The sequence below is a fragment of the Akanthomyces muscarius genome (genome assembly GCF_028009165.1).
Source record: "Akanthomyces muscarius strain Ve6 chromosome Unknown contig_18, whole genome shotgun sequence".
Taxonomy (NCBI): Eukaryota; Fungi; Ascomycota; class Sordariomycetes; order Hypocreales; family Cordycipitaceae; genus Akanthomyces; species Akanthomyces muscarius.
Window position 1 is genome coordinate 2,061,416 of NW_026611618.1, and position 25,218 is coordinate 2,086,633.

Consider the following 25,218-nt stretch of genomic DNA (forward strand, 5'->3'; position numbering starts at 1 on the left):
AAGATGCGGCGGCACAAGAGGAGGCGGCATGTGAGGCTGCGGCAAGACAGGCGGCGGCGGGACAGGCCCCGGCGGCATCAACCATCGAGGCACTGGCCCTAGCATGGAAGTCGGGATGCCATAGAAACTTGGCCTTGCGGGCTCTTGCTGGGGTGGTCGGTTCCTGTCTGGTATCTGTTGGGAGCTGGTGCCAGGACAACAGGAAGCGAATTCGAAACACATTTTGTTTTGGGTACTGTCTCCAAGTTAGAGAACTGCTTTACTTTCCCTTCGAGTCAAAGAAGCTTATTACTTTTGCTGCATGCTAGATGTGTGACGGGACAAGGAAAAAATCAGACATGGCCGCTGGCCTCTGTGATGCGGCCGGGCAGGTAGTCCACTGCAGCTGCTTTTGCCCTTGGTCGCACAAAGTGCAGCAACGGCAAGAGAAGGGAATGTGCATAAAGAATTTACCAAGTTTGAAAGAGTTTATCACTTGCCGCGGCTTGCCAGAAGATTTCTCTGAATTGCTCTCCAAGGGTATGATGAGCTGCCCTGGGATCAAAGCTCGATATGAATCTCAGACAATGAGAAAAAGCCACCAGATGAGAAACAATATGAGTTACAGTTCGATTTCTCCATCAGATGGAATCTTTTGAGAATTTCCATAATCTTTAGATCTACAGACGATTCCGCGCTGGCGCGTGGGGCACGGCTACGCAGATACAAGAACAATCACAACCTGGTGCGGCGTGGCGTATTATACAAGGATCGCACGCAGCATAAATATCACAGACGACTTGCTCGAGCAACAATGCCACATTGTGCGATGAATCTGATGACATTTCAGGCGCAGGCACGTGGATATACAATGTTACACGAGCCAGGGTCTCGCACTGACCTAGCGTGAGATCTCATGCCGATCGATCCCCAGTCGCCTGCAGATGTTTTACCAGTACTCCTATTTTCAACATCCATATCGCCAACCAGAAAAAAGAAACAACAATGCGACTTCCATTCTCCTGCGCATTGATATCAGCTTTCGCCGGCATCGCTGCCGCCGCGCTGCCGAGCTCGCTGCACATGCTCGAGAGCCTGATGGCGCGCGACCAAGGCGTCACCTCGTCCGGCGCCGTGACCAGCACCCTCGAGAGCGGCCTCCTCGCCATTGCCCTCGCATCGGCCGTCTCCCAGTACCCCGATGCCCCCTCCACCTCGAAATACACCGACTACCTCGCCAAGGTGCTCGCGGCCGTGGCCCCCGACCTCCGCGACGCCACGCGCGACGCCACCAAGCCCCTCGATCGCTTCTCCATACACACCGGCATCGACGGCGCCCGCGCCGTCCACGCCCCGATCAACGACGACGGGGCCGCGGCGAGCGCCATTGGCGCCGCCTACGACGCCATCAATGCCTCACTCGCGCTGCAGACTCGCAACCCGGACGGCGGCCTCTGGTACTATGTCTACCCGGAGTGGAGCTACCTCGACGGCCTCTTCTCGCTGCTGCCGTTCATGGCGTCCGCGGTGGCGCCCAACTACACGGACATGGCGCTGCAGGTGCGACTCCTCGCCGAGCACTGCTACGACAGCCCGTCGGGGCTCTACCTCCACGGCTACGACTGGTCGCGCAAGGCTGTCTGGGCCAATGCAGAGACGGGCGCGAGCCCGTACGTCTGGGGCCGCTCGCTGGGGTGGTTCCTCGCAGGGCTCGTGCAGACGTGGGAGACTATGGACTGCGCCAGCGACAGGAAGAATAGTGATGGCGAGCGCGATGCGCTCTGTGCCGAGATGAAGCGCATCGTGGGCGGTACCGCGCCGCGTCTGGTGTCCTACGCGGACAGCGCGACGGGCGCTTGGTGGCAGCTGCCCACCCTGGGATCCCGCTCGGGCAACTTTCTCGAGAGCTCCAGCACTGCGCTCTTTATCTTTTCGCTCCTCAAGGCCCAGCGTCTCGACCTCCTGGCCGGGGCGGGGAGTGCGCAGTGCTGCGGTGATGGCTGCGGCGACGGCGACAAGATCCAAAAGGCGGCGCTGCGGGCGTATGACTACGCAAAGACTAATTTCGTGACGGAGTCCGGCAACGGCACGATTGGGTTCGACAAGACCGTGGCCGTCTGCAGCTTAAACTCGACGGCTACGTTTGAGTACTACACGTCCCGGCCGCTGGTGCCCAATGGATTGCTCGGCGAAGCGGCCTTCGTGCTTGCTTCGCTCGAGGTCGAGAAGCTGGCTGCATAAGTCATAAATGTCTGCTTGGGCATTCTCCTGCGATTTAATAGTCTTATGTGCATGATTTGTGATGCGACTCAAATGGTGTCATTGGTCTATTGTACATCTATAAAAGGTCCTGATATGCCACGAAGAATACAAATGAACAATGTAGGATTGCCGCGCAAAAGCACACAGCAGGTGGAAATAAGCGTCGGGTGTGGTATCTTTGTCTATCGTGATGCACTCGTTTCAAAGGGACACGAAAACACTCAAGTAAAATCCAATCAACGGCATCCTTTCCATCTATGTACTTGGCTTTAGTTTATACAAGGGCTTGTCTTATCCAACGTCCTCGTCAATGCCGCAACGAAAACACAAAATTCATAGACTTCACCACCAGAGAAGCAGGCCAAGCACCGGTCTAGACCTCGCTTTGCATATCATACAAGTAGTATAGTCCCATTCACGTAATCCCGTTAAAGAAGAAAAAAAAAACCGTTTCGTCGCGTGATATGTATATGCCAACAGACGCCAGGTACCCAGATAAGCTCCTCTCAAGAGGAAAAAAAAGCGATAAAATAAACAAAACCGACGTCGCCAAAATACAAGGCACTAAGACGTAAACCAAGTGCTAGGAAGCAAATCCTGTTTGCGTGATTCCATTGCACTTCACCGTCAAAGTTAGTGGGGAATAATGTAAAAAAGTAGAAGATGCGGGTTGTACAATGCGGAGTGCAATGAAAATCCAAGTCTTTCGATATTATTTACTCGGGGATGGGTTCATTCGCCGCTTGCTGCAACGCGGTAGGGTCGTCCTTCTTAGCCCAGCCCGCCCAGCCAGTCACACCCGTGTACCAGCTCGCGCGCTTGTTCTCCTTGTCCTTGACAGCGTCGGCGTTCTCCTGCACGAGGCGCAGAGGGCGAGGCGTGCCGCCGACAAAGGTCGTCTTCTTTTCTTGTACAGAACGGGGGGGCGATTGCGACGGCGGCGTGGTGAGATCGGCGGACTCGCCGCTTATGCTTGATGTCTCGCTGCGCATGCCAGGGAAGTTGCCCGTTGACGAGGGTGCTTGGCTGCTGGTACTGGCGACGCGCGATGCGCCACTGCCAGTGGCGCTAGCGCCAGAGTAGAAGCCCTGCGAATTTCGTGGGTTACCGAGAGGAGGCGATAGGGGACCATCGGGGCCCTTGTACATCTGGCTCACGAGACTGACAGCACCAGCAAACTGCTCGCTCTGGGGGCGGGATCGTCGAACACTAGTAGAACGGCCAAGATTGCCGATAGGAATGCTGGGCGCCCGCTCCGGATCCATATGCGCAGAGGTGGATGCGCTGGTCTGCGCAACGGAAATTGGACGTGGTTTTGACTTGTTGTTGGCGTTGGGGCCCATGGCCATGGATTTGGCACGCTGCAACAGAGACGAGCCGTTGGGAGGGGCAGGCAACTCCTTGTTGACGTTGCCCTTGCCGTCGCTCGACTGGTCCAGGATGGATTCAAAGTCCTGATGCTGCAGAAGGCGCTCGATGATTTTGTTAATATATAGAGTCAGAGCCTTGTTCTGCTCCTTCATGGACTTGAGCTCGGCCTCGAGGCGACGTTCGCCGTCGCCCTCAGCCTCGGTAGCATCAGAGAGCTCATCGGCGAGCGAGGAGGCGGCAGGGACCTTGCCCTCAAGAGCGGCGAGGGCATCCTGGTTGGAGCTCATGTAGCTAAAGTCACTCTGGCCAAAGTCACCCTTAAGCGTCTTGTCCTTGAGAAGCAGCTGGTAGCTCTCGTTGTCTTCCATCAGTCTGGCGTTCGCCATGCGGGCTTCCATCAGCAGGCGTTCGACTTCCTGCAGGCGGCCGCCGCCTTGGTTCTCTGATTCGACCAGCTTGATTTGGGCCTCGGCGAGTTCCAGTCGTAGGGATTCGATGAGCTTGTCCTTTTGTAGGATGAGTTTTGAGCTGCTACGAGAGTCGCTTCTCTGTAGCGAGGACGGTGGGGCGAAACTGCCGCCATCAATAGAGGGCGAAGCGTTGGCTGCTGGTAGGTTAGTGGTTGCGTGGTAAAACACCATGTCAGATGATGTGTTGTGGTACTTGCCTGTCCGCGAAGGGCGCGTGTCATCATCGCCATGATTACGTTGGGCAAGGCTATCCTTCAGTCTCTGTATGATGGCTTGCATTTCCTCTTCCTTGTTGGCCATGTCCTCCTTTTCCTTGAGCATGGAGCTGCGTTCCGCCTCGTAGATGGTTTCCATTTCGCGGATCTGGCGAGTGGCCTCTCGTTTGTCGTTGTTGAGGGTTTCGAGCTGCTCTTCGTATTCGTGGACCCTTTCCTCGAGCTTGGCAGAGTCCTTGACCGCATCGTCGAGCTTGGTCTGTAGGACGTCAATCTGCTTTCCGAAGGATTCTGATTGCTTCTCCTCCTTCTCCAAGCGCTGCTGGAGATCCTCAGCAGCGGCCGTGGCCTCGGCATGAGCATCTGCCTCGGCGGTGGTGCTGTTTTTACGAGCGGCGGCTGCAGCTCGGGCCGACACTGGGGTTCCCATGCGGGTTGAGCGTGTGCGTGCGTGGCCGGCGGGAGACGAAGTCGAGTTGCGTTGGGAAGCGGACCGCGAGGGCGAGGCGCTGGGCGATGTTGTGGTTTCGGCGTGGGAGATTCGGCCAACGCCACCAGGTGGCTTCTTGGCGACAGCAGACATGATGACGGCGACTTTGAGATTGCAGACAGCTAGCGTCCAGCGGTAATGTGTAATATGTCGGGTAAATGCGGCGGTAAATGGGGAGGATGTGCGCAGGATAATGCACAGTACGTGTGGTAACGATTCTTGGGCGACAGAAGAGACGGCCGCCAGTGTTTGCAGGTGATAAGTTCAGGATGGTTGTTCAGATGTCCAAGAGGAATGTCAAAGAGGAAATAGGAGGACAGCGTACAGATTAGTACGGAGAAGATACACAACAAAACATGGGGTTCCGACACGACAGCGCTCTGTACCAGGCGAAGGTCCCCACATCAACTTGGCCCGTGATTCAGGGACAGGCAGCGCAGTCAGGCGTTTTGTAGCAGATTTAGTGGTCTCGAAAGAACAAGATTGCGGTACCTGGTACATTGCCAAGCAATAAAATTGACACAATATTCTGGCGCATTGTCTCGAGGTAGCGGGTACCCACTACCTGTCAAGTCCAGGCTGTCCTTTCTGCCCACCGCTTTGTTGGGCTGGCGCCCGGCTAAGAATGCGGCGTTCTGTTGCTACGGGCACATGAAAGCGGTGCACCAAACGCAAGGGTATGTCTCGGACGTGGTATCCGTAGAGTCGCCTAAATAGTACCGCAAAAAACAGTCCTTTGACACACAAAAAGGCGCAATCCAGTACTCTGAGCCCAGCTAAAAGAAACCTAGATGCTGAAGGTATAATCAAGACCTCATGCGATGGTCTGATCTTGTCGAGCCAAATGACCACCGTTCTACTAGTACGCGGGATGGATGCCCACGGTCGGACGTGTTCCCTCATTTAGGAAGCTGGCTTGGCCCTGAAGAAACGCTAATAAAGATCTGCCATTATAACCGGCGACTTCTTTCTACACTGTGGTAGGCATTGTCCCTCGGCCCCAACAATGCGTAGGCACCGACATTAATAGCTGGCTCGTGAACAAGCTCCGCGCAAGCTCTTTAAGATAAACTACATCGCTTATTATCCTATCAATAAAGACGACCCTTTACGAATCCACCGCATGATGCTGACGCGTGGAGGCATAAAGACCTCTTTTGTCCCCTGTTTCCATGCACTTATAATTTAATCTTATTAGCGCGCTGATCAGGGATGGATAGACAGATGGACCAGGATGCCACAAAAGCAGGGAGCGATCTCTCGAGGAAACAAGTAAGAATAGAAATGAGATCAGATAGTCCAGAACAATATGCCAATTCTTTTGCAGAAATCGACTGGAGGCTCGTCGCATTCATACTGATTTATAAAAAACTGGTGTCCAGGCCTTCGCGCTGACAATATGAGTTGTGACAAACGTGACCAGTATGGCGGCACAAGTCAGATCTACAACCAGTCACCAAGAGAAACACAGTGAGCTTTAATTCTTCATTGAGTCGTCTATTTCAGCGATCCTAAACATAAAACGCTGTGCAACTACACAATTGCGCGCAAGCGGCGGCTTTCAACGAATAGTTTCATCACATCAGCCCAGGGTGCCCCTTTGCCTTATATCGCATTACATCGACTGGTACGTGCCGGTGACCCGAATTACCCCCAACGCCAGAAAAAAATGCTTTTTGTTTTTTTTTTTGTTTTGGTTGGCGATCGTTCACCGCTTAAGCAACCTGGTCGCTGAGGATGTCGGAGTCACCAGCGTCGAGGATGGCAAGGGTGGAGCAGCGGAAGAGCTTACCGCAGGCGGTACCGAGCTCAATCTGTAGGGGAGAAAATACATGTAAGCCAATGTGAACCCTCCAAAGTCAAGGCAAGACTTCTTCGCTGGGCAGACCCCAAGAGACACCCGACCTCCAGTCAAGGATTCTCGGGCCTCTCTCGGTCAAGCGCAATCGTGGCACGATTGGATTGTTTTGTTACGCATCGAACAGGTTGCATCACGTTTGGTCTGGGCGAAGAAGTCCGCAAGAGTATGCGCCGTGGAAAAGACTTACGTTGTTGCCGGAGAAGTGGTGGATGGGGGCCTTGGACAACATGCTGTAGTACTCGAGCTCAGACTTGCGGAGAGGGGGAGTGTTGCCAGCAATGATGATCAGCTTGGCCTTGCCAGATCGCAGGCTCTTGAGGGTCGACTTGTATCCAAGAGTGACTGTTGCGAAGGTTAGTATTTCGGCACAAAAATGTTTGCTGTGAGCGGCAACAACGAACCCTTGCCAGACTTCATAACAAGCGCCAACTTAGAGTTGATGGTGTTAGAGTCCTTCTTGTTCTTCTTAATGGGAGCCATCTCGACGGTGTTGTTTTCGGTATCGTAAAATTGACCGTGTCTTTGATGCAGAACAAATCTCAAGATAGGTTGGCTGCTCGCCGCTGTGATTTTTGGGGTAGCCCAAAATTTCGTAGTGGGGCGAGGGCTGTCCACTGGACGTGAATCCGCGCGAGCCAATCAGAATGCAGATACACTTTGACTTTAGCCCTAAAGGCCCGCGGTTTAAGCGATACACCACCGATTGGGATTACCAAGCAGGCTTTGAAATCAATCCTGGTGGCACTGCGAAAGAAAGTGTTCTTGGTTCCTCTCTGTTTGAGCCATCTTTCCCCCGTCACCAACAACCACTTTACGGAAAGCTCACCAAAAATCCGACAAGATGGCTCGCCGTCCCGCTCGTTGCTACCGCTACTGCAAGAACAAGGTGAGAATTTTAAAATGATTTCCGAACCAACTCCGACCCGAACTGCGAAAGAGACATTTGGATGACTTCCGGTGCGATGGGATGACGCATGACGCAGGGGAGACTGGGGGAGGAGTCGGGACGCAGGATCACGACGACATCGCGAATGTGATGCGCGAGCAACATGCTAATACTCCTTGTTTGTAGCCGTACCCCAAGTCGCGCTTCAACCGTGGTGTCCCCGACCCCAAGATTCGCATCTTCGATCTTGGCCGCAAGCGTGCCGCCGTCGACGACTTCCCTCTCTGCATCCACCTCGTCTCCAACGAGTATGAGCAGCTGAGCTCCGAGGCCCTCGAGGCCGCCCGTATTTGCGCCAACAAGTACCTCGTCAAGAACTCCGGCAAGGAGGGTTTCCACCTCCGCGTCCGCGCCCACCCCTTCCACGTCGTCCGTATCAACAAGATGTTGTCTTGCGCCGGTGCCGATAGACTGCAGACTGGTATGCGTGGTGCCTGGGGCAAGCCCAACGGCTCCGTCGCCCGTGTCAACATTGGTCAGATCATCATGAGCGTCCGCACTCGTGACTCTAGTACGTCCTTGCCACGAAACCCGGAGCTCCGCAGGAGTTTCTCCGACGATCATGATTGCTAACCCCGTCACTAGACCGTGCTCTCGCTCTCGAGGCTCTCCGCCGCTCTCAGTACAAGTTCCCCGGTCGCCAGAAGATCATTGTCTCCAAGAACTGGGGCTTCACTCCCCTCCGCCGTGAGGAGTACCTGGAGCGCAAGGCCTCTGGCCGCGTCAAGGATGACGGTGCTTACGTCCAGTTCCTCAGCAACCACGGTTCTCTCGCCGAGAACATGAAGCGCTTCCCCGATGCTTTCACGGCTTAGATGGAATAGCGAGGTTTGCATTTGGAATTCGGCTGGCGTCAATGTGGCATGTCAGATAGATGACGTTTAGTTTACATGGTTGTCAAAATGGACGAATTAAACTACACCGTATAGCCTGTGCTCGTGTTCTACTCGCTATTAGCGGCATGATATTTGGCGTGACATTGCACCTTGGTTCCTCGATACGCCGCAGCGTCTAAACCCATTCTCCAAGGACGACTCAGACATGCCTCACCGGTTTTATACTATAAATCGAGAACAAACCGTGCCCATAATGAAGCTGGAATTGCCACGAATTCATGCTGGCCGGCTTTCAAAGTTGTCATGGCTCTGCGTTCAAATCGCGAAAGCCATGTTGAGTGCTCTGGGCATACGTCGTTGGAGGAACATTTGTAGCAAATAAACATGGTGAATGGAGAAGAGCAAGAGAAGCAGTAAATATACCAGCTACTCATTAAACGGCGGCCAAAACCCGCTAGGACCATAACCGCCGCAGCTTGCCTTATTAGGCCAATGCGACGCGATACCAACGATGACCTGGTATTCCCCTGAACAGTTGGAATAGTAGCATATTGCCATTCTACAGTAGTCGGCTGCCAGACGGTCTGCAACAGAATCTGCACCTTCCGCGCGAACGATGAATTGCGGCAGAGGAATAGCATAGAGTTTTGGCGCAGCTGCCTATCTCGTCGTCTGTTTAGTCACACATCATGCCTACCCTACAACATATACCTTTGAAGTAAATAAGCGAAAGGGAAGGGTAGGAGAGTTTAGACCACCCTGTCGCTCTCGTCGCCCACAGCAGGCTACGAGATGGACACTCGAGTCAAAACTAACAAGCCAGTGACTTGCAACAGACAGGGAAGTCAAGCTGAGCATCGTTCATGTCATACCAAGTAAATTCAAAATTTCGTTATATAAATGAGACCCATGTTGCGGTCAGCATGCAGCGTATCGTGATTGTTTCTTTAACAGTGTAACACAGGAGACAGACCTGCATGTTTGTTGCAGCTTCCAACCAGCATCTGTCCGTGGCGTTTCTTCGCTCATTCAGAACTTGGAATTTTGTATTGACCAGGGACGGACGAGCAAATTGCTACTCGCCATTCAGCCAGAATAAGTCTAAACCAGCTCATAATAGGGCTGATATGGTCTGTTTTAGGTGGCTAGGACGACGTGCATGAGATCGGCAATGTCCCGGCGGGCGTGCCTTGGCCATTGAATCGCAATGCGCCAGCGACTGGCGAGGCCCCGAGCGGCTGCTCCATCCAGCTTGCGTTGTTTCCCGCGTGCTGAATCCGTACAGACTCGGATTATCGGAGCGGTAAAAGCGATATGTTTTCACAAAGATGAGAAGTGAAGAGGGATGGCCAGTAATAAGCGAGATCGCGGAGTTGATGGCCCCTCAATTTGCATTGGACTACCCAGTGCTGCGAGGCGAGGCGGGTGGGACATGGACCGAGTCGTGGCAATGGCTCGCACAGAATGATGGCGGCAACCATGACAACATGAGTACGTGGAAAGCTGCTTGGTAGCTGGTTAGGACGTTCTTTTACATGGCGGATTTATTTACTTTCGATAGATTCAGCGACCCATGAAATCGGAGGCCGTAAGTGCCGTGAATGCTCGAGGTGGCGACTTCACAGGTAGCGGGGTCTTACAGGCGGCCAGGAACCGTCCAGTGCAATTGGCGAGCTGGTAGCTGGCCACCTGACCCTACAGCGGGTGACGCCATTCCGTCAGCACCGCCCTGGACAAGCCAATGAACACGAGCGACGGCAAGAGGGGTGACAGCATCGAATGCAAGGACGGTAAGATCAGGCGCGATGGCTTGGTGCTCTGTTTTGTTGGGCTGGGCAGCTTGGGGGCGGTGACCGCTGGAGACAGAAAGGGTCCAATGGTCGCCAGTCCAATGCTCGTGAGCCGGTATTGATGCAACAAGAGCCGAGTGTGAGCGGGCATTATCAGATTGCCAGGCTGGTAGGCCGGACTGCCTGAGCGGTTCGCGCAAGCGATTCCACTGGAATCGAGCCTGGACTCTGGCGAGCAGAATAGAGATGGATAAGACGGGGATACGAGTAAGTCGTCCCGTCGTTCAAGGAAATGAGGGGTTTGACACCATGCGGCACGGATACAGGCCGGTGAGACAAACCGATACAGGGAACCGCCTATCAGAGAGATGCTGGGACACACTGAAATGGGATACGGACGTGTAAAAGCTTGGACAGTTTGGGTTTGGTCGCAATTATAAGACAGTTTGCTGCGGCGGTTGCTACGAGGCAAGACGCCACGCCACACTTTACAAGTGATTAGTAGTGCTGCACTATTATTCAGTTGACGTGTAATGAACGGACTGAAACGCGGCAGCGCCATCCACTATTTGCGAGTCATCACACCCTGCGGATAATTCGGGGCGTATTCGGAAGATGATAGATTCGGTTGCGATTGGGTAAATGCATGATACCTAGCAGCTGGATGTGATGGTGGCGGTGGTGTGTGTGTGTGTGTCTGATGGGCCCGGGCCCGGACCCCGAGACCTTGTTCCCCGTCCAGCCCTCGCTGAAACAAAAGAGACGAAAAGAACAGGGGACCGAACAAGTGTAATATTGCAAGAGGCTTGGGGAGCGCTCCCGAAACACAAAGGGCGGTGTCCTGACTAGGGACGGACATGTAGGCACTTATTGTGATGCTGTTGCGGCACGCCATGCGAGGAACGTTGCGCACCGCTTGGGCGTACAGACCCGGGAACGGACCGAGTGCATATCTAATAATGGGAAAAGGGTTGGCAGATAGAGAGATGCTGACGCGTGGATGAGGTAGATAACGTGCACAATGTAGGAGCCGGATGGGAGCGCTGATAACGACATCTGGCACTGATTGATGCCACCATGATGATGTCGAGTAAGACCACACTTACAGGGCGGGAGCCACTGTATTTTTAGAGAGGGGGCCCGCCCAAGTCAGCCCAGCTGTTCAGCAGACAGCGTCATGAGGGTGCTGGGCACGCAGGTGCAACACATTTGCTGAGAGCATCGCCCTAGTGAAGACCACGGTCCAAAGTCAAAGATCAGTTAGTAGCCAAAAGGGCCGTGATCAAGGGGAAATTTTCATAATGATAAATCCTGTTCCTCATCATCCTGCCCTCGTCGCTTGTAAGCTGCTGTATCCGGCACGCGAGCAGCGCCCATCGCAGGACAAGTCCACTGAAAGAACCCCACTGCCACCAGTAGTAAGGCTGCACCTTGTGCTGCAGCTTGATGCGCTACAATCTGTTCGTCTTACCAGGGCCTCGCCTCTCACTGTGCCGCCTCTGTGTCGCCTCTGTGTGTGTTCTCTCCTCCCCCCCCCCCCCGCCCCCTCGCCTCGACGCAATCAGACACTCCCGGCTCCCAACAAAAGGAAACCTGAGCCCAGCTCAGCCCAAGTCGCATATCTCTTACGTTTTCCCTTTCTACTCTTTCATCCCATCCTCCATCCTTCCGTTTCCTACGATTTTCAAATTTTCAATCGTTGTAGCGTTTTAGTTGCCGTCGCGCCGCAGCACCATCGCCCACCTCGAACCCCCGAGCTGCCCAGCGGTGCTCCGACAGCCAGTCCGACCTCGCCCCATCACGCCTTATCTGTCTCGTCACTCGCTCCACGCTCCTGCGCCATCCTATACGCCATATCTATCACTCATCGCCGCACCGGACAACCTCGCAAGCACACCGATCCCGAATACATCATCTGTTTAGGCACAGCACTCGGATAGTGTTGCCTACGAAATAATGGCTTTTCAGCAACCTGCAAGGCAGCCCGCTCAGCGAGTGGTCCGTCCGGCTGCCGCTGTCGAACCCAGCCAGCACTCGCCCGCAGGTCTTCAGGACAGAGAGCCCGACCAGTCGCAGACATCATGGGTGCTCTTCTCCCCACCGACGGACGTCACCACAGCCTCATATCTCAGTGAAACCGAGCATTCGGTAGATACACCCGGTCGCTCGCGGGCCAGCGGCGTGGGCAGCCTCCACACCGCAGCGAGGTCCACCCAGACCGACGACTTTCGATTATCGCTCGCCTCCTCTGCCGTCGACGACATTTCTGTTGACGAGGATGCTGAACTCGACAGCCTCGACAGTCATCTGCCCGAATTCCGCTCCCAACCCGGTGACCATGTCGCCTCTCACAGAAACAGCATGCACGCCGCTGTGCCCGTCTTCCCTGCCCACGACGGTCTGGGTTCGTTCCGCCTCGACAGGCCTGCGCTGGGCCGCGATGCGCAGGAGCAAATCTACCAGTTTGAGCGCTTCAATCCAAAGAGGTTACGAGTCGACCCTGCCGACAATACGCACATGGAGACGGACGCCGCTGAGACGCAAGAGGCGGCCAAGCGAGAGCGGATCGAGGCTTGGCGGCTGGAGCACAGCCGTGTGCTCCTTGATGAGGTGCAGCGGGAGACCAGACGCCGACGCAAGTCGCTCGTCTCCATGCATCGCCGCCACCTGTCCCAGTCGTCTGCCGAAGATAACACGACCTGGCACGATGACGATGATGCCACAACCACCGAGGCGCCCAGCGAAGACCGAGGCTTCCTCGCTCGCATCACCCGCACCGTGGTCCAGGATATTTTTGGCATCGACGAGAGGCTGCTGGACGTTCTCCTCGGCGAGGCTGTCATCGACGAGGAGGAGCTGTCCAACACACCGCGCGCGTCGCAACTCAACATGGGGCAGCCGCCGTCATCACTCGACGAGGAGTCATGGCAGCTGCGCATCCTTGAGTCCGTCTCGCGCGAGCTCGGACGACTCGTCAACCACCTCTCACCACATCACCCCGGCGCCTTCTCCACCTATTCGCGGATGCAACAAATGCCTCTTCCCTACGCCGGTCTGCCCGTGATCCCCGAGACGGCCGACCAGGGCAGTCTAGACCATCCCAGCACACCGCCTTCTGCGCCCGAGTTCAAGCCCACCATCAATCACAACACGCAGCCGATCACGATACCCGGCAAGGGCAGCGAAGAGGAGGACAGCGGCATCTTCACCAAAGACGAGTGGGAGCGCGACCTGGACATTAAGCTCGTCTTTCGCTACCTCATCTCTCGCTTTACGTCCCGCAACAACTCGTCACCAAGCAACTCGCCATCCCACAAGACTACGACCAGCATGCAGGATGCTGCAGCTCGCGTGGCCCGCGTGCGTCAACATCATCCGCTGATTGCCCGCTCGCGGCCGATGGAGCGCCGGCCATTCAGAGCCGTTGCGCCGAGCAGCCCCATTGCGGCGCGGCCGCGCAGCAGCTGCGCCAGCCAGAGCACGCGACGCTCGGCGCGACGCAGCAGCACGTCTTCGAGGCACTACTGGGACATTGGTGGTTCTCTCGGTACCGGCTCCATGATTGGGCCGCAAGGCCCGATGGGAAGCTGGGGAGAGGTGTGATGAGAGGTGACGAGCATACACACACTTGTAACGGAACATGATGAATATATTTTAGCCCAGCCTGGGCCGTGTACATTAGCAAATGGCGGGGATTTCCGCATTACCTGCATTCTTATTCTTGTTGCTTCGACGACCTTGATGAACACTCGCTGGGGGTGTCATTAGCCCCCCTGCGTACAGAAAACGAGATGCATATATATATATACATACTACGCCTTGGCATTTATAGACAAACGCCCCTTTCTTTTTAGAGTAATATGAGCATGTTACTGCTGCATCTGCCGAGCAATGTTAATTCGTGAGTGATGTCAGCGAGATCGGAAACGCTGGTGCCTTTAAGATTGGAGGCGACGACAAGATGTGACGTGTAAGTCAACGTCCGCGTGGACAAAGTCGATGCCTTGCAAGTAGCACCGAAACTGATGGAGGATTGGGGTGTTGGCGGCCGGGGCGGCGCAAGTGAACGCCTCACCGCATGGACACAATTGCGCGCGGCGCTATCTATGGGTGTGGATCTCCAGGACAGTGACTCTAAAAGACGTACCCCGCCGTTTTATTTTCTTGTTGTTGCTGACGGCGATGTTGTTCACGATGGGCTGGGCTTGGGTGTGTGCGGTTTAAGGCTTGGCGCTACGCACACCACCTTGTGAAGGCTGATGATGGCGTATACGGAGTAGAGGTGTGTTGAAATGGACTGGGACTTGGGGGCTGCTGTGATCACAACAAGATGTGCGCGCAACTTGAAAAAAAAAAAAAACCCCCCAATGTTGGCGACGTGGTTTCTGAGTCACAGATAAGTAGAGGGGGAGGTGGTGTGGACATCCCGACATGAACCTCTCGACAACGAGCGTTGCGCACGCGAGGCATCAACTACAAACGAGTCTTGCTACAGCGCAGACCGCCCCAAGCTTCGCCAGTTTTTTTTCTTTCTTTTTCAATGGCTGGTTCATGGTGACTCGTGTAGGTACACATTGCGGTCCGGCCACGCTTACTCCATGCGCATTATTTGCCTTGCAATAACGACCTGGGCGAGCTATCTAGGTGGTGACTACGTGGAAAAGACGCGAGGTCTGCGCCATCTGTTCGCCGGATGTAGAAAGGCGGGTGACGCTTGTTCATCCTCGGGTGCCTTGCATTGGACGTGGGCCTATTAGGCGGCGCGACGCAAGGGAGAAGAGAAAATGTGCAGCGGGCTTCTTTAGCCCAGGTTGGCTGGCAGGGTTGTCTCGGACGGGGTGTGGTGGTTTTGTGGTGCGTGTGAGTGGTGGAGGGAGGGAGCATGTAGATGTTGGAGATGCAGCACCGGTGTGGACTGTGCGAGATGCGGGAAGCCAGGTGGAGAGGCCGCTCTGCGAGTGACTTGTGCTCGTCACGGCAGAGCAGACGGGGGAGCCGAGCCCAAAGGACTTTGTTTTGTTGGTGGAGTGTGGATTTTTATATAATAAAATTGCCTTTTTTTCTTCTTTTTCTTCTTCTTACCCCGGGGATGGCGTCGACGTGTTCCGCGGGTCGATGGTGTCCAGTGTGTCTGTCAGTGCAGGCGTGATGATGGATTCGGTGTAAAAAGCAAGTCATGAAAAGAAGATGGTGTGTGGAGGTGGAGTGCGGCAGTGCGGGAAGAGGCGTGGGCGGACCATCCCAAGGCTGCCCTGTAGGCTGGCGCATACAGCTACCTACCTACCAACCTACCAAGCTGGGTAGTCATCCGTCGAGTCACGATCTAGGCAGACGGTGTGTGCGCCTTTTTGACATGTTCAGAAGAGGTTGGAACGCACGCACGTTTGGAATAGCTAGGTGGATGACTTGTTGTCCTGCGATTTGATTCATGGGAAAGCGGCAAAAAGTAGAACAAGTGCCCAATTGGAACTAGGTGACTTGGAGGAGTGGCCGACCTTGCGCCGTAACAATTGCACTGCTGAGATGGGCGGGGAGACGCCGGGGAAGCCTCAGAGGCAGCCGGACCAGTGGCAGCGCAAGCACAGCCTGAATCTCGACAGTGGCCGCCAGCAGGGGCAGAGCACCTGGTAAGGCAAGGTACGTTGTAATTTTATAGCGCAAAGAAACGGCACGCGTCCCTGTTTTAGTGGCTGTACCAGTGCATTGAGAGCGTTGGTGTTGCGGCTTCCCACAGTCCCAGCTCCACCCACAACCCAACTGGCCCAACTGCCCTGCCCCTGATGTCCGTCCACCGTCCAACCCGCTACCTTAGGTACGTTAGAGGCAGGCAAACCACCCTCTTCCACCTCCACCTCCACCTCACCTCCACCCTCCCACCATCGAGGACCACGCCCCGGCCCTTTTCTCCCAGCGCTTGCCGGCTGACGAGCTTCTCTTCCTCTATTTTTTTCCTTTCCTCTCACACGCCTGCTTGACAGACCGTCACCCTCACAGGTCTTGTTTTGCTGTATTGCCGCTTCTCTCCGCCGTCATCCTCCGCGTGCATTGCCAGCTCGTCGTGTATATAAGCTGCATGCCCACGACCGCGCCCGCGCCCACGACGCCAGCCTTTCACCACCTCTCCTCCCAACCGTCGCAACAACCATGAGCTGTAAGCTGTAGCTGGGCTCACTGGCCGACCCGAGCTACTTTGCCAGTTATTTGCCCTCTTCCCAAGACAATAGTTTCCTCGACCAATGCACTCCCGTCCTGCATTGCATTTGCTACCATCATCATCGTCACCACGCCAGCTCCGCATGAATTGACACCGACCACGACGACACGACTACACGACTTGCTCACAGCCCAACGCTCAAACATCGCTCCTCATTTTCGGCACCAATCACGGCAATTATACAACACCTAGCATGCCATTGCAGTGCAATTAGCTGCCATGGCCACAGCCCCCCTCTCCAACTCGCCCTCGAGGCTCTTCGACGTGTATACCGACAATGCTCCGAACCGCAACCTCTCCCCTATGCCGCGCGGCGGCTGCAACTTTGTCGACTTGACGCCCGGCACCGCTGGCTCACGCTGCGGCTGCCGACGCTTCTGGAAGCTCCATGCCGGCGACAATGGCCAGGCCGGCTGGTGCATGTGCAACCATCACGCCTGCTACCACGACGACCGCGCCGCCGACGAGGCCCTCGCGCCGCCCCCGCCCACACCCGTTGCTGGCCAGGAAAATGAGAAGCCCAAACCGACAGGGCGCGAGCCGCTGAGCCCCGTCGTCGACTTTTCTTTCAAAGTGCCGCCTGCCATTCCCGGCCTCGACATGGCCAATCTTTCCGCGGGGCCCCCACCGCTCTCCTTCCTCAACGAATTTGCCGATGACACGGAGATGATGAATGCGCCCAGCATGGCACCCCCGGCCGCCCCTTCGCTGCCGGACACGCTCAACTGGGGCGACTTCGTTCATTCAGGCCACGATCAAGGTGCTGTGCCAGCTATACCGCCCCAGTGCCTCATGTCGCAAAAGACGGCCTCGACGACTTCGTCGGTACAAAACAAGTACCTCCGCCCGTTCGCCGGTAGGGGCTTGCATACACTTGGTGGTCCCAAGGAGCCGAAGCAGTCACCCCTGCGACAGACGAGCAGATCAAAGAGCCAAATCACCCAGGAAGCACCCCTCCATGCGGAGCAGCCACCCGGAACCCCCATGACTGGCGTGTCCACGATAGCAGAACCTCGTGCCGTGGAATGCAACGTTGCTTCCAAGGAAGGCCTGAAGAACATGAACGAGGCCTTGTCTGGCCATGAACAGCGACTGGACAAGCTCGAGACGGGCTCTTTTGCTGCCGCCGCGGCCCACGACGACTGCGTCGACAAGCACGAGCATCTAGACTTGCGCATTACAGATCTTGAGGGGAAAGTGGAGGAGCTCGAGAAAGTCGCCAATGACAACGACACTATTGCCAGCCGTCGAGAGCGCCATGATGACGATGAAGCCACGGCCAGCATCATCTCCGTTACTACCAGTACTACGACCCGCCCTGCGAATGCGCGCGAGCTCGCCAATCAACTGCAGGCCCTTCAATCACAAGTCTCCCAACTCCAGGCATTCTTACCCTCCATCAACCATCCGTGGGAGGTGGAAGTTGTCTTTTTGCCCTTTCCTCTCAAAAAAGTATGGCAAGACCTTCACCAATTCAAACGAGACCCCACTCTCAGCAACGACGACTGGACCCAAGTGCCACAGACCAACAGCGCCTCTATGCTCCGGTCTCAGTCGCCCGTGTTTGGCGACTGGGCCACGCCAGACCATGACGCCGAGTGGCTTCTGCCCAAAGCCTGTGGCGACAAGAGCGTCACTGATAAGCGTCTCCGCAGCCGGGGCCTCGTCAAGACCATTTCCGTCCATGGCCCCGACGCCCGCAGCGTGCACGTGGCCGTCGTCGAGGCCTTTGGCAGCGTCTTCAACGAGATGCAGATGCTGCCGCGGCGCCAGGACACGGACCCGCGATACGCCGGGTACCTGGGCCTACAGTCGGCGTGGCTCCCGTTGCGCAAGATTCACCGCGACTCGCGCCTGCGCTTCCTCAGCCCTGCCGAGATGGTGACGCCCGCGCTGTGGGACGTCCAGTTCCTCAGCTCCGTCATGATGCGGTCGTCTGAACCTAGATTGTTCATTACCCACCCGGACGCCTACCTCCAGGACTTTGCCGCCTACGAAGCCGGCTGGACATGGCAGCGCGTCCGTGAGCTCACGCGCGTGTACCCGGACTTTGACGAGTCCCAGCAGGTGCCCGAGGCCGACGCCCTCGAGGAGCACTGGTCCTGGAGCGAGACCATGGACGAGCCCCCCAACGTCCACACCTCGATGAGCTTACGACAGTCGAGGCCGCGCGCCACCGTCTCGCCCTCGCATGCTCGCTTCCCACTTATCGAGCGCTGGCGATCACAGAGTCCAGCCATTGTCCGCGAACACTCGCCGCTAGCCAATAACAATAGCCGTTCCTCTGCCCACCGTTCGTCGTCTCGCCAACCGCACGGCCGCACAGCCTCCGTCCCTGTAAATGCCGCCCGCCATCCGTCGGTCGACAACCAGCGCCGCGTCTCCGCCAGCAGCCGACGAGCATCTCCCGCCATGCGTGTCAGCGTCGGCGGTGGTGGCGGTATCATGAAGAATGGCCGCGGCACCCGCTCCCCAAGCCACCCTTTGTACACACCGCGCTGGACACACTCGCCCAGCCCCATGCCATGGGGTGGCCCTCAGGACCGCCAGCCTGCGCGCGGCATGACACCGTTTGCCTATGCCACGCCCTACAGCAACGCCCCGGCGCCACCACCCCAGCACCAGGAAAATGGATATCGTGCGCGCAGCGGCAGCGTGGTCCGGTTTGAAGTGCACCAGCCGTACTATCAACAACAGCGCCACCGCAGCAGCAGCAGCCGTCTCACCGCCGTCCCTCAGCCGCCGCCGACGACGATGCTGATTGACGATGATGATAATGTCAAAATGTACAACAGCGAGTCGGACGACGACTACGAAGAGGATGACGACGAGGACGGTGACGACACGGACAACGTGGTGGACATGGTGACGGATGCCCAGCCGCATCCGCTGCAGCTCGTCGCAGGGTCCATCTGGCCCGGCATGCCGGAGGACGAGCCCTGGCCGGGCATCGAAGACGGCGCGCCGGGGCTACGCTCTGGCGACGCGGAGAATATAGACCCGAACGTGAGTCTGGGCGGTGCGAGCCAGCAGAGCAGCCAGCCGAGCGAGTACCCAAGCACGCAGATTATCAAAAGGGATGAAGATGAGGATGAGGAAGATTTTCTGATTCATGAGGATTAGCGCTTTTCACGATGATTTCGGTCTGATTTTTCCTGATGGGTATGAACTGGACGTTTTCTTTTGGGGGGGGGGCGGGATTGGATGGGATATTGTTCGGTGGTGCATGTTTTGAGATACCAAAGGGATATTATATCATATATGACGCGTTTGATATAGGGAGTTTTATTTTTCTTTAGCATAGGCGACATTTCAACTCCAACTCATCTGTCAGTGTTCAAGACTGGCATGTATACAGAAATACCGAAACCAATTCTACAAACACCTTTCACTCTGCACTTGCACGCTCTCTTCCCTCCCTCGTTTTGTCTGGCCTCACCGCTGTGTCGCATTTTTGCCACCCTGTTCGAACTCACAGGGCCAAATGGAACAAGAGTTTTCATTCTAGCTTGTTTTTTTTTCTTTCTGAATTCTATAAACATCTCTAGGCATAAACTCTAAGTCCCTCGCTCATCAATCCAAGAACATCGAGGTCAGTGGGAGACGGGAGGGGGGTATCAAAAAAGAAGAAGCAATCGTCGCTGAGTCTGTATCATCTATGCCGCTTTGCTGCTCTATATTTCCAAAACTCTGTGCCCAAGAGGAACAACACAAAAATCAGTACCACGTTCCTGAACCATCACGCTCATGGCGAATGCGGCACTTCTTGGCCAGACACATCTTCTTGCGCCCGAGGTTCTTGAACTTCGGTCCCTGCGGGCCCGACACATAGTGGTACTGCCCAAACAGACGCCACTGACGGACGTCGGCGAGCGGGTAGACGCCGTCGCCCCAGCGGCCGCGGAAGTGGAACCACGACGTCGGCGCGTTCGGGTTGGAGGCTGCCGGGGACAATGTCTCGGGGGGCTTATCGTCGCCGGCATCCACAATCGACTTGACCTCGCCGGCGTTATCGGGGTGAAAGTCGTCGTCAGACTTGTAGTCGTAGTGATATGCGTAGTGGTTGAGGGACGGGTCCCACAGGGGGCCCTCGTCGGTCACATCCTTGAGCATATTAAAGGGGAGGATGTAGGCGTGGACACCAGGCGTAGCGTACATGGCGTGGGAGCCGAGCGCCGAGTAGATGACGGGACGCTCGGCCGCGCCGGGGACGCCGCGGAACGTCGTGTTGCGCTTCTCCATGGCCTCCCAGGCGTAGGCTTGGCCGCCCTCGTGCTCTGAGAGGTACATGCCCTGCGGCACGCCGTCCTTGAAGCGCACCATGCAGTGCTCCCAGTCGGCGACGTGGTTGCCGAAGCGCATGGTGAGGACCGTCTGGCCGAGGTTGTACGAGTAAAAGAAGAACCAAAAGGCATCGACGACACCCTCGCCCTTGTCGGCCAGGACAAGGACGGCCGGGGCGGCAGAGTAGCCTTGGACGTCGGGTTTGTGGCCCTGCGCGTCTTCGTCCTGCGTCTGCTTGTGTTTGCCGCCGGAGAGTACTTTTTGAAGCGTCGGCTGGGCGTGAACGGCCCGCGACTGGCCAAAGTCGGATGGCTTCACATGTGGGTGGTGAGGCGTGGTGGACGCATCCTCGTCAAGCACAGCAGGCTCGTCCGAGGCAGGCTCGGCATCGGTCGGAAATGCCGAGGGTATATTGTAGCGGCTGTGCAGCCACGCAGGGCGGTCTTCGACATTGTTCTTGCTGTGGAGGAAGACGCTGCCGTTGAGCTCGTTGAGGTGGCGCATGTTATCGAGGTCCCAGGGACCAGTGTCGTTGAGGACAGCCGAGTTGAGCTGGACGTCCATGTGGGCAATGTGATCGCGCATGTCCGAGGGCCAGAACTGTTCGCCCGAGTAGAGGTGGACGATGGGTGCATGCTTGAAGACGTAGTCGGGAATATCGCGGGAACCAGGCTTCTCGCCGCGGCCGACGTCGGGCGTCGGAGGGTCGAGCCGGAGCTGGCCTTGGTTCTTGTAGTCGCGGCTGGCCGGGTCGGCACGGAGGTGGTGAAGGCCGCAGAGGGTCAGCCAGCTGCAGGCCTGACGGTCGACAAAGTACGGGCTCGTGTTAACCCAGCGGCGGTCGCGCTCCTGCTTGACGGGATCACTGCCGCTGGGATCGAGGTAGCGCGGCGCGGCCCAGAGGACATAGACGAGGGCAGAAAAGGCAATCGCGACGGCGACGATGCGGTATATCCAATACATGGCGCGGATGGTATATGCAAAAAGTTGAAGACGGGCGGGCGTAAGGTGACGGGTGGGTTGCTGTTGTCGGGTAACGACTGTGGCTTGTTGCGGAACAAGCGGAGATGGTGCAATGCCAAGTGCTACGATATCATGTTTGACGCTGGGATGCAATAGTTGAAGATGTCAGGAAGCCACACGCTGGCCGGCGGCAGGGAAAAGGGCGAGCGAAGGGTATGGCAAGAAGAGGTGCTGACGGGCGAGAGGGAAGCCGATGACGAGAGATTTGTAGAGCGGGTTCCGGAGCCGCACCGCCTTTTTGCGTGGTGTTTCTTGTCGAATCAGGCGAGGCTGGGAACTGGCATTGACGGTAGTTTGTTGAGTCAAGAAGAATGCAAATACAAGGATGCGGAAGAGAGCACGTTGGAGTAACGATGGAGAGCTGGGCGAAAGAAGGCGGCTTGTAAAGACAGAGCCGGCCCACGTTGTCGAGGGAGACGCGGACGAATGCTGGTGGGAAGAGAGAGGGACGGATGGGGCTAAGAAAGAGAGGTGGGTGTGACTGTGTCGGGTGGCCCAGTCGGTCAGTGATTGTCGAGGTGCTAACTACCCTTATTAGGTACCTAACGTTAACTAACGTAAGGTTGTGCATCTGGTGGCCGCCAGTGGACGGACGGTCTGGTGGGGAACAGAGCCGAGTGGCTGATGCGCCGTTCCAGCGGGGCGTTACCTACAGCCTCAGCCTGTGCCTGGACCAAACGCTGAAGGTACCTACCTACCCAGGTAGGTACTTGATGAGACTCGGGATATGAACGTGGAAGTTTCAACTTTTTATCGAGTCAACTGATGAGCGAGAGTTTCCAAACGAACAAAACGGGTGCGGCAACTCTTGTCACAGCGGAGCTCCCCTGCAAACCCTCCAGCTACAGGTACATCCTCGCTGCAGCAGGCAGAGTTTCAGTGCATCCCCTGCGAGCGGTGCTCCACCCCATCCAAGGCCTGCCGCCCGTCTGCAGCAGCTGCACCGCCCATCTCATCGTGCCGCCACACAGATGTCCATCTTCTTCATAGCTCCCGTGCGATAAGCGGACAAGGCACGGCCTTTTTGGCAGCATTCACATGCGAAATGTGCAAAATTCACATGTCAGGACCCTGAGATCGACCAACATCAAGCGACGTTTTTCTAGATCAACTCGCTGACATGCACACCTCTTCGGAAAGACTCGCTCTCTGCGTCACAGGCTGTTGCTAAACCTTCCCTGCGCTGGAGCTGCACACTATCCGGTACAAGCCGCACCATTACCTTCATCGTGACCCATCGCCCGCCAGCAGGCCATCCTGCGTCGTGCTGCAACCCTATCTCTTTTCGTCCCGTGTTCGTCACCTTTTCACCCGATAGGCTCTGCCTTTATGCCGCATCTTTCTTGATCACTGTTGGCGCATGCAGCGCGCCAGCGAACCATGGCCCAGCCTCGCGCCACATGTGCGCCCCACGTTGTCAACCCAGAGGCTCTCGTCGACACTACCACGACTCAGATAAGCATATTCACACAATCTTTTTTAGCCGCTCGTAATGTAGATTTTGTGGTCCTTGATAGGACAGAGACAATGATAATATTCATTCACCAGTGCATTACTTGTGACAGGTTTCACGGCGATGCTCCTGCCAATGACCCTCCTTTCTTATACATTGATATCGCAGTGTACAAACATTGGCTTTGTAAATCAGCTTCGTAAATCATTAATCCATACCACATGCCCTTTAATCCATAGACATGCCCTTTAATCCATAGACATGCCCTTTAATCCATAGACATGTCATCATCCTCGTCCTCATCCTCATCCATGGCCTCGCCAGCTTCCTCTTCCTCCTCACCTAGATCCTCCCACCGCGCCGGTGTCGGCGTCGACCTAGGCGGCGACAGCACGGCCCTCTGCTTGCCTCGTCTTGCCGCCGCCAGCCGTGCGCGTCCAGCAGCAGCAGCAGCAGCAGCAGCAACAGAAGCCCTCGACCCTCGCGCGCCGGCGCCGCCCCTCCTCCTGCGTCCGCTGCTCCCGCTCGCCTCCGTCGTCCCCGGCACCGCGGATGCTCTCTTCCGACGGGGCTTGTAGTCTGGATCCTTGGTGTCGTCAAAGTCTTTGCCCTCGCCGTCCAGCGCGTAAACCGTCACGTCGTCCGTCTGGCCCTTCATCTTCTTGAGCGCCATGATGTTCTCCAGGAAGCGCGCCTGCTGCCGCCGCGCCCCCGTCCGGTCCTTGCCCGGCGGGATGTGAATGCTCCACGCCGCACGCGTCGCTGCCAGCGGATCGTCCCGTTCCTGCTGCCGCGCCGTCGCAATCTTCTCCTTTGTGACGATGCGCGACGACACCGCGCCCAGAACGTCAATGTCGCCGGGGACCTGCCGCAGCGCTGGCAGCGGGTTCTTGTCATCGTGCCGCACGAGTAGTGCTTCTGTGCCAATGATTTCTGCCCACTCGCCCTCAAAAAGTCGTCCACGGTAGGATATTAGGGGATGATCCGAGTGAAGCTCTAGTATTTGAATATCATCCTGTGGTGCCGTCGCCTCTTCGCGTTGGGGTGCGTCCTCAGGCGCAGTTGGCTCTGCAGTTGGCTCCCTTGTTGTTGGCGCTCGTGTCAAATCGATGTTCTCTCGTGCTGGCTGTTTGCCCTTGGATCGCAATGCAGGATCGATAATGCTGCCATCGTCATCGTCGTCGGGTTCGGCGGTAGCAGGATCAGCCTCGTCGTTGCTGCTTGCCTCTTCCTTGATGTCCGCGACGCCCACGCGAGAGCTTGCGCCAGCCTCACCGCCAGACGGACGGCCTAATAGGTCTGCGCCGACCGTCGTTTCTTGCCAGTTCTTGTAGTATCCACCTCGCGAATGGATATTCATCTTGGCCGATGTGCCTTTGAATTCGGGGTACGATAGTTCCAGCGAAAGGTAATACGTCTTGGCGGTGACGGACGTTAGCCTGCGCGCGTCGCTATGGTGAGTCCGACACTTACTTCGGTTTCTGTAGTTGAGTACTCGTATTCCCATTCCTCCTGGTCATCTTGTATCATCTGCTGGAGGACCTCGTCGAGGACCAATGGCGTCGACTCGTCCTGAGCCCTGCTCGAGCTCGCTTCCATGGTGGTGTCGGTAACGGACGCGCCTCAGTACCGCGTCGCGTCGTGTCGCATTCGAAATGATGGGTGTAGCTGTAGACCCGAGCAATCACTCGGTAAAAACAGCGGCTGCCTGCAACTCTCAGCCCCGCGCCAGTCCCTTATTCGATCAAGGTAGATGCTGTTTCAACAGCTGCTGTGGAGCTTGCCAGAGCGCCGATGCAGGCCCAATTCGACGCCCTGTAATTTTTTTTCGTCATCCAGAAGCGACCAGCTGCCCCGCTATCCGGACCGCAAATTCGGGGCCCTTCAACAAACAGCCGAACCTTGAGTCACCTTTTTTTTTTTACCTCTCATCCTTGCACTCGACTATCCAAGATACCCCAACTCGTGCCTGGTTCAAGCTTTCATGCCTCTGCAGGCATTAAAATAGCTTCCCTATCAACTTT

The 25,218-nt window shown here is 56.4% G+C and overlaps 9 protein-coding genes across 10 annotated transcripts; 4 read left to right on the forward strand and 5 right to left on the reverse strand.

Moving 5' to 3' along the window:
* Positions 1 to 984: 984 nt before the first annotated feature.
* LMH87_009145 (uncharacterized protein) lies at positions 985 to 2,220 on the forward strand (the record flags this gene model as incomplete). 2 transcript variants are annotated; one of them, XM_056202431.1, is made up of 2 exons in its annotated part: positions 985 to 1,789; positions 1,924 to 1,976. In XM_056202431.1, the coding sequence occupies 2 exons, from the start codon at positions 985 to 987 to the stop codon at positions 1,974 to 1,976; spliced, it is 858 nt and encodes a 285-aa protein (XP_056056995.1). The 2 variants fall into 2 exon arrangements, with proteins under 2 accessions (XP_056056995.1, XP_056056996.1); XM_056202432.1 differs by having other exon boundaries at positions 985 to 2,220.
* Positions 2,221 to 2,957: 737 nt separating this feature from the next.
* Positions 2,958 to 4,880, reverse strand: LMH87_009146 (uncharacterized protein; the record flags this gene model as incomplete). Its single annotated transcript, XM_056202433.1, has 2 exons — positions 2,958 to 4,216; positions 4,280 to 4,880. The coding sequence occupies 2 exons, from the start codon at positions 4,878 to 4,880 to the stop codon at positions 2,958 to 2,960; spliced, it is 1,860 nt and encodes a 619-aa protein (XP_056056997.1).
* Positions 4,881 to 6,502: 1,622 nt separating this feature from the next.
* On the reverse strand, positions 6,503 to 7,128 carry LMH87_009147 (uncharacterized protein; the record flags this gene model as incomplete). The annotated part of the gene is made up of 3 exons (XM_056202434.1): positions 6,503 to 6,601; positions 6,836 to 6,990; positions 7,050 to 7,128. 3 exons carry the CDS (start codon positions 7,126 to 7,128, stop codon positions 6,503 to 6,505), a joined length of 333 nt encoding a protein of 110 aa, XP_056056998.1.
* A 361-nt stretch (positions 7,129 to 7,489) lies between these two features.
* On the forward strand, positions 7,490 to 8,409 carry LMH87_009148 (uncharacterized protein; the record flags this gene model as incomplete). The annotated part of the gene is made up of 3 exons (XM_056202435.1): positions 7,490 to 7,534; positions 7,721 to 8,105; positions 8,180 to 8,409. 3 exons carry the CDS (start codon positions 7,490 to 7,492, stop codon positions 8,407 to 8,409), a joined length of 660 nt encoding a protein of 219 aa, XP_056056999.1.
* A 1,420-nt stretch (positions 8,410 to 9,829) lies between these two features.
* Positions 9,830 to 10,206, reverse strand: LMH87_009149 (uncharacterized protein; the record flags this gene model as incomplete). The annotated part of the gene is made up of 3 exons (XM_056202436.1): positions 9,830 to 9,933; positions 9,983 to 10,047; positions 10,130 to 10,206. The coding sequence occupies 3 exons, from the start codon at positions 10,204 to 10,206 to the stop codon at positions 9,830 to 9,832; spliced, it is 246 nt and encodes an 81-aa protein (XP_056057000.1).
* Positions 10,207 to 12,176: 1,970 nt separating this feature from the next.
* On the forward strand, positions 12,177 to 13,823 carry LMH87_009150 (uncharacterized protein; the record flags this gene model as incomplete). The annotated part of the gene is made up of 1 exon (XM_056202437.1): positions 12,177 to 13,823. The coding sequence occupies one exon, from the start codon at positions 12,177 to 12,179 to the stop codon at positions 13,821 to 13,823; it is 1,647 nt and encodes a 548-aa protein (XP_056057001.1).
* A 2,830-nt stretch (positions 13,824 to 16,653) lies between these two features.
* LMH87_009151 (uncharacterized protein) lies at positions 16,654 to 19,557 on the forward strand (the record flags this gene model as incomplete). The annotated part of the gene is made up of 1 exon (XM_056202438.1): positions 16,654 to 19,557. The coding sequence occupies one exon, from the start codon at positions 16,654 to 16,656 to the stop codon at positions 19,555 to 19,557; it is 2,904 nt and encodes a 967-aa protein (XP_056057002.1).
* Positions 19,558 to 20,151: 594 nt separating this feature from the next.
* On the reverse strand, positions 20,152 to 21,681 carry LMH87_009152 (uncharacterized protein; the record flags this gene model as incomplete). The annotated part of the gene is made up of 1 exon (XM_056202440.1): positions 20,152 to 21,681. One exon carries the CDS (start codon positions 21,679 to 21,681, stop codon positions 20,152 to 20,154), a length of 1,530 nt encoding a protein of 509 aa, XP_056057003.1.
* A 1,781-nt stretch (positions 21,682 to 23,462) lies between these two features.
* Positions 23,463 to 24,793, reverse strand: LMH87_009153 (uncharacterized protein; the record flags this gene model as incomplete). The annotated part of the gene is made up of 2 exons (XM_056202441.1): positions 23,463 to 24,611; positions 24,668 to 24,793. The coding sequence occupies 2 exons, from the start codon at positions 24,791 to 24,793 to the stop codon at positions 23,463 to 23,465; spliced, it is 1,275 nt and encodes a 424-aa protein (XP_056057004.1).
* Positions 24,794 to 25,218: the final 425 nt, after the last annotated feature.